The following is a 10,087-nucleotide window of genomic DNA, read 5'->3' as shown; positions in this document are numbered from 1 at the left end:
CTGGGAGCCACTGGGAAAACGCGGTGACTGTTGGACCAGAGGCCGCCCCGGGGAATGTGCAAGCTGGCGTTTGCTTTGCAGAGGCGATCGCTGCCCTTGTTATCCAGCAGATTCAAAGGGGAGTGAAAACGCTAACCCGGAACGCAGGGCTGTGCCACGCCGGCAGCGCCGTGCTGCTCGGCCGGGCAAGCCGCGTGCTACCGCAGCCCTGAGCCAAGGGCCAGAGCCCCGGCAGGGGAGGGATGGCACCGAAGGTCCCTCGTGGGACACAGCGAAGCAAGGGACCAAAGGAGTGGGTGCTGACGTGGGGAACGGGGCCTCGCGGGCTGGGAGCCGAGCGAAGAGGGAGCTGCGGGGCCCCTGGCGCTGCGCTCTGGGGCTCACGGTGCAGGAGCAGCCGCGGTGGCCGGGACCACCCGGTGGGCAGATCCCCCATCCCGGGAAGGGGCTTGGCCGGCTGCCAGCCGCTTCGGCAGGGTCAGGTCTCAGTCACCTCTCACTGACACCGTTTGGTGTTTGGTCTAGTTGCCAAAAACTTAAAACAACTGGTTTTAAGCTCCGACATGCAGGAAACACATCTCCGGCTGCCCGAGAACATCCTCCCACGGCGGCAGCTCCCACCGAGCCGCAGGCAGGACTTGAGTGGGCACCTCCGAAACCCCTGCGTGTGAACCCAGCGCTCACCCCGCTGTCACCAGCCACCCAGCAGCTAAAGCCCACGGCCCCACGGCCCCACGTAACACCTCCCCGTGGTGCCGGACACAGAGGGGATTGCAGGCATCAGCCTGGTGAATTATGAAAGTCAGGATTAAAGGGCAGGGGGGGAGCAAAACGCCTTGGATGCTTTTTGGCAGGCGATGAAAGGCAAGTTTAGTGACAGCTGCTGGCTGGGAGCTGGTGGAGCGACAACTGCGGGTCCGACTCCATCCTGGGCTCCCCAGAACAGCGGGCACAGCACATCCCCAGCACAGCCGATATCTCTCTCCCCACTGCAAAGCAGGAGGGACCCGCATGCCTCCTGAGCATCCTTGCTGCTTCTCAGAGCAAAGGGAGGGAAGGAAAATTGTCCCCAGCCAGGAAACCTGCAAAGAAAATGCAGTTTTAGAGCATCGCCTGCTCTCATTACCAGCGCAGGTCGGGGAGCTGCTGCCACCGAGAGAGAAAAGAGGCTTTAGCTGCTTTGCAGTTGCCTTCGAGACAGATTTAGCTCTGTGGCCGGCCACAGATGGGGCTGCGCGGCCAGACCGCCTGTGAGATACAATCTGAGATCTCGCAGCGAAGCCGGAGACTGTAGTTGCTAATAGAGATACAGCAAATTAACCGAACTTAATTCGGAGGGTCACCACACAATGCTCCCACCTGTTTTGCTATGGTCCTGCCATCTGCCACCCCTCCACCTGATGCAAAAGAGGCTTTTTTCCCCCCCTTTCTCCTGACGCTGTGGGCTTCGTTAAGTCGTGTCATATCTCATCAGGGCTGCAGCGGTGGGACAATGGGCAGCGAGCGCCGAGCCGGGGGGACATATGCAAACCTTTGGAAGCTTTCCTCGCCAGAGCCAACACGACTGAGGGGCTACTTAAATTGCTCTCTGTATTCTGCTATGGAAAACGGTTTCCTACCCCGGTCTCGTTTTCCAAATGGCTAATTAAGTGATTCTGCAAGCAGCTTATTGCATGCTGCTTTGCCTCGCTCAGCTGCGCTCACCAGCACAGCGCACCACGCTTCAGCAAACACTGCCTTGAAAAAAGGCTGCTGCTGTTTATGAACCGAAGGAAAACACCTACACAAGCAAAATTTTAAAACACACACTGCCAAAAGCTCTGTGAGGGACCACCAAGGGTCCACTGGAGCCTGCGGGACCGTGCCAGCTCGCAGCCCGGGTTGGGCAAGGCTTTTGGCACTCGCTGTGGCAGGACGGAGGCTTTTAGGTGCAACAGCTGAGAAAGCGTGATCTCTGACACAGCTCCCATCAGCAGTAATCCTCCCTGGAGGTCTCCCAGGCTGAGATGAGCCATATGGCAGCAAAAGTAAGTTCCCGGAGAAACCCCAAGTTCAACCCCACGGAGGGGCCGGCGATGGTGACATGGTGCCCCCTTCGCTGGCAGCCAGCTGGCCCGGGGGGCTGGGGGAGCCACTCCCCCTCGGGGCTCAGACACCCACGGCTTAGCTGAGCAGCCAGCTGCGGAGCGGCCTTACGGCTCCACCGACATGGCGCGCCACTTTGCCGTAGCGGTAGTGGAGAAGAGCCCAGCACAGCTTCCCTCACCAGGGGTATTTGCAGGGGGGAGCACTGGCAGGCGTCATTTGCAACAGAAGCGCCACCAGCAACGCACTGTGCCTCGGGTGGGCATGCCAGGGCGCCGGGGCGGCCGCCTGCCCGCTGGCGTAGCCTGCCCGCTGCGCGTGCTGGCGGCTCTGCCCAAGTGCCACCACCGGTGGCTCCAGGTAACTCTGTGACCTCTGTGACAGGCTCCAGCCCGCGCTCAGGAAAGGTGTTCCTTGCCCGTGGTATGGCACAGGCTGTGACGCATGTGACTCACCGGGAAATTACAGCGTGGCCTTGCTGAAAACAAACTGGAGAGAGGGAACAGATCGCTCCTGACAGCGGGAGGATGCACGCCACGCCAGAAACGCCGGCCGTGCGCTGGAACCACTGCTTGCCTTTCCCTCCTGCTCGGCGGGGAGAGGTGCCGGGCACGGTGCCGCTGCTCACACAGCTGTGGCGTGGGTGCCACACCACACGCCCCGGGCAGGAGGGCGATGCAGCCACCTGGGCACCATCGTCGCCTGAACCCGGGGCCTTGCACCATGGTGAGCAGTGAGCACACGCCGTGCTGGCCCCCGCTGGCATGTTAGCTGGAAGCCAGAGCTGCCGATGCTGCCTCCAGAATCTGGGGTTTCTTCCCAAACTCTCTCCGGGCCAGCAAGGCTTCCAGAAATTGCACCCTTTGCTGCACACAGCACATTCATGTTAAGATTCTGCTGCCTTATTTGCCTCCCCTGGGTGCCACACGGCTGTACGAGGGGCGGTGGGGTGCCCTCTAAGGCAAGGCCTGGGGATCCCCCACCCCAGCAGGGAGCCAGGGGGAGAGTCTCAGCCTTGGCCCCGAGCAGGGCAAGGAGGAGCCAAACCAAACCCAGCAAAAGATTTCACAGGGGATGCACATCAGAAGCCACATCCCAGGGGACACCGTGGAGGTGGAAGCCAGAGCCTGTGCGAAGGCAGCCGGGGTCCCTGGGAGGCCGGTGGCATAGGGGGGTCAGCAGCCCCTGCGCTCCTGTCCCCAGCCGTGTGGGCACTCTGCAGGCCAGGGGGGGTCCATCACACCGTGCAGCTCAGGATCAGCCCCGTGGCCCCCGGCTGCCTCCCACGGCCCCAAAAGTTAATGGAAATGCAGCGACATCGTCGCCGCCGTGAGCTGCCAGCCACAGCATTGTGCCAAGGGATCGTGGCCATGCGCCCTGGCACACGTTGCTCACACCCGTGCACGGGTCTTGCAGAAGCATCGCCAGGGATGTAACCGCCAGGCCTGGCAGTGCCACCGGTGAATCGGCCGGGCGGGGGGTACGGGCAGGGCGGGCAGGGGGCATCACTCGGCTGTGCTGGCAGTGGGCCGGGAGCTGCAGGCAGCGGGGAGGTGTTGGCAGCGGTGCCTCGGCGCTGCGTGGGTGCTGCCCCCGCGCAGCCCAGAACGGCAGCGGGTGGGCGGGCAGGGCGGGCGGGCAGCCGGCAGGGGAGCGGGCAGGGGGCAGGGGGGTGTGCGTGCAGGCGGGGGGGGGTGCAGAGGGGGGGTGCAGGGACGGGGTGCGGGGGGTGCAGCGGCGTGTGTGCAGGGGGGGCAGGGCCACAGCCGGCCGCCCGCCCACGAGACCCCGCTCGCAGCCCCGCGCTAGAGCCGCCCGGGCGGGGCCGATACGGGCGCGCCCCCCGGCCCTGGCCCCGCCCCCTCCCCCACAGCAGCCAATCAGCAACCGCCGCCCCGCCGGTTCCCGCGAGCGGCCGAGCCGGCGGCGGCGGCGCGGGCGTGGGGTCAGGCCGGGCGCTGGCGGCGGCGAAGAGGAGCGGCCTCATTTGCATGAACCAATAGAAATAAGATATGCAAATGTGGCCGGCGCGGGTTGGCCGGGCGCGGGGGGGATAATGCCCGGGGGGCGCCTTTGTGCCGCAGAGGCGGCGGCGGCGGCGCGGCGGGAGCGACCGGCAGCAGCGGCGGCCCCTCGGCGCGGCTGCACTATGACTCTGGCGGAGCTGCCCGGGGACCACCGCGCCGCCGGGAGGTACGGGCCGGGGCGGGGGGTGGGTGCGGGAGCGGGAGCGGGGCCGGGTGACGGCGGCCTGTCTGTGCTTGTCCTGGCGGCAGGATGGAGCAGGCGGGGGACGCGCTGGAGGAGGTGCTGAGCAAGGCGCTGAGCCAGCGGAGCCTCACCCTCGGCGTCTACGAGGCCGCCAAGCTGCTCAACGTGTGAGTCCCCCGTCTCCCCGGTGCCCCCGGCGGTGCCCCCGGCGGTGCCCCCCGCGCCCCCCGCGGCGTGTGCGCCTCCGCCCGCCCCCAACCCGCCCGCCCCGCAGGGACCCGGACAACGTGGTGCTGTGCCTGCTGGCGGCCGACGAGGAGGAGGAGGCGGCGGACGCGGCCCTGCAGATCCACTTCACGCTGCTGCAGGCCTTCTGCTGCGAGAACGACATCAACATCCTGCGCGTCAGCAACCCGGCGCGCCTGGCGCAGCTGCTGCTGCCCGCCGCCGGCCCCGAGCCGCCCGCTGACCTGCACTGCGTGCTCGTCACGGTGCGCCCGCGCCTCCGGGTCCCCTCCAGGGCTGCAGCGCCCGCGCCGTTGCACCCTTTATTATTTCGTTGCCCACGTTATTGCACCCTTTATTGTTTCCCCCCCTCTCCCCTCCCTTTATGATTGTTATTATTTGTTTCCCCCCTTCTCCCCCCCCTTTATGATTGTTATTATTACTATTTGTTTCCCCCCTTCTCCCCCCTCCCTTACGATTATTTTTCCCCCTCTTTACCCCCCCTTTTATTTTTTTCTCTGCGCTTGGCTCGCGGTGCTGGGGCTGGCCGCTGTTTGCCTTACCGGCAATTTAAGATGATTCATGCTCCTGGGTTTTCTGCTGTGCTTTATTATTACTATTTTTTTTTTTCCCCCCTGGGGATTGGCGGGGGGCGGGGTGGGGTGGTGTTGTGTTTTTGTGCCCCTCTGCTAAAGCGCAGCCCCTCTCCCTTTCCAGAACCCCCACGCCTCGCCGTGGAAGGATCCAGCGCTGAGTCAGCTGATGTGCTTCTGCCGGGAGAGTCGCTACATGGATCAGTGGGTGCCAGTGATCAACCTCCCCGAGCGGTGACCGCGCCGCCGCCGCACAAACTGAACCCAATTGCACTGGAGTTTTGCAATACTTTAGCAGTTGCTCAGGAAGTAACTCCCTGCCCTGGCACGAGGATTACGGGGAGGGGGGGGAGGCAAAAAAAAAAAAAAAATTATAAAACTGCTGTCAAGGGGGGGGAGGCTGATGTTGAGCTACATCTGGTGTGGGACTGAAGAAAAGCAACTCGGAAGCGACGGGGCTGAGTGTGGAGCGAAGCGGCTGCGTTGGGAGGAAGGAGCTGTGCTGGGGTGCACGCGCTGCGTTCCTGCCCCACCGAAAACGCCGACACCCTTCACGGCTTTGGGTTTTTTTTTAAAGTGCAACTTAACAATTTCTGGTTTGAATACCTTAAGGAGCAAAAAAGGTTAATCAAAACATTTTACAAACAATTTTATTGTATTTTTGGGATGCTAATTCTCAAGTTTTTATGCTAAGATATATAATAAGTTATTTTATGATACTGATGAAAAATTATTTATATTCAGAGGTTTGAGAACCAGAATGCCCTTAAGCAGTTGGTCTGCAATCACACATCTTTTTACCAGTTGGCTGTTAAAAGCAGCAATGTTAATAGAACTGTTTGAAATTGGATAGTGTTTTGGTTTTGGGGGTTTTGGTTTTGCTTTTTTTTTTTTTTTTTTCTCTTGAAATAAAGTTTAAACCTAACCCCTTGCTCTTGGGTTTTATTTTCTTACCCCGTGCATCAGTGTACAGTCAAAAGGACTCATTTGGCAGCTGCTTCTTCCTTGTCCTGGCCACGGGCAAGGTCCTGTTGTGCTGGTCCTGTGTGGGTTTAGCCCTGGCCCCTCCCAAGCCATTAAATGAAAAACCAGCTGCTGTGCTGCAGGAAAGGTTGGAAACCTTAGCTATTTTTTTCAAACACTGCCACTTAGCAGAGGTTTGTGTTTTTTTAAGAAAGACCCATCCCAAGAGGAAGCATTTTACAGGCTTCTGCAGAGCTAGTGTTCTTGGAAGGTGGGGAAACCCAATTCCTCGGCAGAGGAAAACTTGACCCGCTGTTTCCTTTCCCAGGACAGCGGCCGAGTGTCCCACCACGGGCTGCTACAAACCCTCCTGGGTTTGTTCCCTGTGCCCCCCATGCCCCTGAGCTTAGCAGCTTTAATGAATTCTGTACTCTGGCACACAAAAAGCCAAGCTCCGTATGGCAGAAATCTCTCAGTGCCCCAGGAGCGCAGGGAAGCAGCACCCGTGCTGCCTGGGGGGGACGCACCAGTGACCTACATTGGGGTTTCCCTGATTGCGTGTGTGGTGCGCCCCGGCACGCTGCCACCTCGCAGCACCCGGCTGGATGCTGTCCAGCTGGCCAGACCCCAGAGCCCTCGCTGCGCCCCAGCGTGGGGGGGTGCTGCCCCCAGCCCCAGCAGGATCGGTGCCAGAGCAGGTGGTGAGGCTGGACCAGTTCTCCTGCTCCCCAGACGTGTGGGACAGCATGCTGCGGCATGAGGGCACCCGTCCCTGTCTCGCACAGTGCTGCAGGGCCACGTCACCCACCCCATGGCAGCATCGTGCCCGGCCCGTAGCTCAGAACCAGGCCATCCTCGGTGCCCTGGGATGTGGGATGGGAGCGGGCCCACGGCAGCACACGCAGGAGTCATGCTGGCTGCCCACCCACAGCACGCGCCCAGGGGAAACACGGGGGAGCCCTGGCACCAGCCACCAAGGAGGTCAGGTCAGGCTCAGCCACAGTAGCTGCACAAACAGGGAATTTTCTGAACATTCTGGTTTTAGCTGCATTATTACGGCATTTCAAAAGCAAATACGCCCCCTGAGCTGGTTTGCTGGCTTTTGCCCCTGTGTGAACATTTTTAAAAATTCTGTTGCATGTTACTTTAGCAACACGAATGTCAGATATCGAGGGAAAAAAATGTAATGATATCTGACCCAAAGCATGTGAAAATCCAGCTCTGGGATCTTTCACCCTCCTCTGCCATCGTACCCAGGCACTCTGTTGCTCTTTCCTAAGTGTGTAACAGAAGGTGGCTGAATCAATCAAGTTTTTGGAATTAATTGAAGACATTTGCTACTCTACCAAGCTCAAACTCCATCCAACCCCCACGCCCCCAAGCCCCCACTTCTCCCAGCCCCTGACCACGCACTACAAGCCGTCTGGCCAGGACCCACAGGTGGTCCTGGGGACACACAGCCCACCACACCCCCACATCTCCCCCCCACCCCAAACCAGCCAGCTCTGGGTGGAGAGGGGGGGTGTTCCTGCTTGGCCACGTACCAAGCCCTCCCAAAACCACCCAGGCAAGAGGGGCCCTGACCCCCCCTGCAGCCAGCACCACAGGGATGGGGCAAGGCTGGACCGGAGCCCAGCAGCACCCAGCTGCCGGGAAAGGCGGAAGGGAAGGGAAGGGCGTCCAACACACACTGGGAAGGACATTAATTCCGATAAGCAGCCAAGAGGAGGAGTAAGCGGCAGCTGCACACGGTGATGGGATGTCTTTGGGGTGATGGGATGTCTTTGGATGCTGGAGCAGGGACCCAGAGAGCCGAACATGAGCTGCTGCTTGGCCTGGTGCTAATTTGGGGCTTATTTTATTTAATTTTGGGCTAATTTTTTGCTGCAGCCAACATCAGGGGTCCTGCTCCCCACCAGCAGGGCTGGCCACCGGCCTGGGCTGTACATGTGGGGACAGGGTGCTTCAGGCCCCGCCACATAAAACCTGCTAACACGGGGGAACGTTTCTGAAAGAAACCCCTCTTCTCCCTCTCTCTCTCTCTCTATATATATATATATGTACATATCTCTCTCTTTCTAAAAGGATATACATGTATAAAAGCTTTGGCTTGGGGAAGAGCCTCTTTTTCTGCCTTGTAACAAACCGGACTGCTGACTCAAACCAAAACGCATTGAGCCAGAGCAACAAGTTCAAGCAAAATCTGATCCCTTTTGGCAGAGTGGCCCAGCCGGGACCCCAGCTCCCCGGGGAAGGGCTCTGCCTCACACCTGGGACCCCAGCCCCCAGGTACAGCCCCGGGGAGGCCATTCCCCATGGGCTTTGGGGATGGGCATGATGGCCCCAGCCCAGCATGCCAAGCTAAACTGGATGAGGGATAGGTCAGGATTGCCTGGGGATGAAGGATGCGGAAAATAATAAAAATGCAATTTAAAAAAATCTCCCCACACCAGAACCAAGGCTTTATCACAGATTCATGGAATGGTTTGGGTTGCAGGGACCTCCAAGACCACCCAGTCCCACCCCCCACAGGCAAGGACCCCTCCCCCCAGCCCAGGCTGCTCCCAGCCCCGTCCAGCCTGGCCTTGAGCCCTGCCAGGGATGGGGCACCCACAGCTGCTCCGGGCAGCCTGGGCCAGCGCCTTGCTGCCCTCACCATGAAGAATTTCTTCCCAATATCTAACAAATCAAAACTCTGGTGTTTTTTAATAAGGAACACCCAGAGCTGAGGTGTCCTGCAGGTCTCACCCCTACCACAGCGCTCATCCGAACAACCCCCCCGACAGCCAGCCCAGAAGAACCACCACCAGATCTTCTGAGAGCTCCTTTTCCCCATTTTTGGCCCCACCAGTCTGACACCAACAGGTCCCACCTGAGATAAGGTTTAAACACAAGCATGCTTGAGGGTCTCAGCAGGCGCACCCTGGTTCCACCTGGGGGCTGCAGGAGACCTGTCCTGCTGTCACCTGAGATGCTGGGGACAGCCCACTGGGGACCCTTGACAGATTAGGAGGGGTCAAGAGCAGGGGGTACTGGTCACACCTGCACCAGGCCATCCCCATCCCAACCCCAGCACTCTACTTCCCATCCAGGATGCATCCAGCGAGTCTTAACCTTTGCAGCTCACCAGCCCCAGGAGGCCAAGGAAAATGATCGACGATAAGCTGGGAGGATAGAAAAAGCAGAATTATTTTTGCAAGGTCTATTTTAGCAAGAGTCAGGTCTGCAAGCCACCAGCCATCCCTTCTCCCTTTAACGCAACACACAGCATTGAAGAGTCAAATTAGAAAATACAGAGAAAAACCCACAAATAACAAGCTGGCTGCTTAATTTAGGGGGAAGGGAATAAATGCCCTTTCTGAAATGGCATGGGGCTCACCCGCTAGAAAAGAGGGGCAGTGTGGCGACGCGGTATGTCTGTGCTGCATCGCTGCGCCGCCTCCGTGGGTTTCCCCAACAGCTGTGGATGCAGATGGTCTCATTTCTCCTTTCCTCATTCTACCAGTCTGTATTTCCCCTGAATTTTACAATTCCTGTTCTTTCATGGGAGTATTTATAGCAAAAGAGCAAAGTACAAACACAATCACTTGAGCTTTCACATGCCCCTACATATTGCATTTAAAAAATAAAGAGTTTACCAAAAATCTGTAACATTAAACGCCATCAGGAGCAGGCAGTTTCATGATGCTGCGTTAGCTGCTGATCTCAAGTCTTCTACCTAAAATCGAGAAAGCACCTGGAAAAAGACCCAACCCTGTATGGTGGTTTTAATCCTACGCCTCTGATCACTGATGCCATCACGGCCACCTACAATCAACTCTTTTGTTCTCTGGATGTGTATGCAAGCGTGAAATAGATGCTGGCATAAATCCTGCCCCAGCGCTGCAAGGAAAAAGTTGAAAAATACACTTAACTCTCAGCTGTGGGGCTGGGCCAGAGCCACAGCCATGGCATGCTTGATGTTGGCCTGACAAATGCCAGGGGGTTCGTAGGAAAGGAGTGATGGAGCG

At 59.0% G+C, this 10,087-nt stretch overlaps 1 protein-coding gene across 1 annotated transcript; it reads left to right on the top strand.

Annotated features, from left to right (window-relative positions):
• The first annotated feature begins 4,112 nt into the window (after positions 1 to 4,112).
• GADD45A (growth arrest and DNA damage inducible alpha) lies at positions 4,113 to 6,045 on the top strand. The gene is made up of 4 exons (XM_056356528.1): positions 4,113 to 4,278; positions 4,362 to 4,463; positions 4,571 to 4,787; positions 5,239 to 6,045. The coding sequence occupies exons 1-4, from the start codon at positions 4,142 to 4,144 to the stop codon at positions 5,350 to 5,352; spliced, it is 570 nt and encodes a 189-aa protein (XP_056212503.1). The 5' UTR covers positions 4,113 to 4,141; the 3' UTR covers positions 5,353 to 6,045.
• The last annotated feature ends 4,042 nt before the right edge of the window (positions 6,046 to 10,087 follow it).

Source organism: Falco biarmicus, chromosome 11, assembly GCF_023638135.1.
Source record: "Falco biarmicus isolate bFalBia1 chromosome 11, bFalBia1.pri, whole genome shotgun sequence".
Taxonomy (NCBI): Eukaryota; Metazoa; Chordata; class Aves; order Falconiformes; family Falconidae; genus Falco; species Falco biarmicus.
Note: the sequence above shows the minus strand (reverse complement) of the source record. Positions and strands in the feature narration are given on the sequence as shown.

Bases quoted from the DNA above. Each gene is read 5' to 3' on its own strand.
- GADD45A (XM_056356528.1), top strand. From the start codon at position 4,142: ATGCCCGGGGGGCGCCTTTGTGCCGCAGAGGCGGCGGCGGCGGCGCGG. The intron at 4,279-4,361 runs GTACGGGCCGGG...TCCTGGCGGCAG, and splicing joins GACCACCGCGCCGCCGGGAG to GATGGAGCAGGCGGGGGACG. The intron at 4,788-5,238 runs GTGCGCCCGCGC...CTCCCTTTCCAG, and splicing joins TGCACTGCGTGCTCGTCACG to AACCCCCACGCCTCGCCGTG.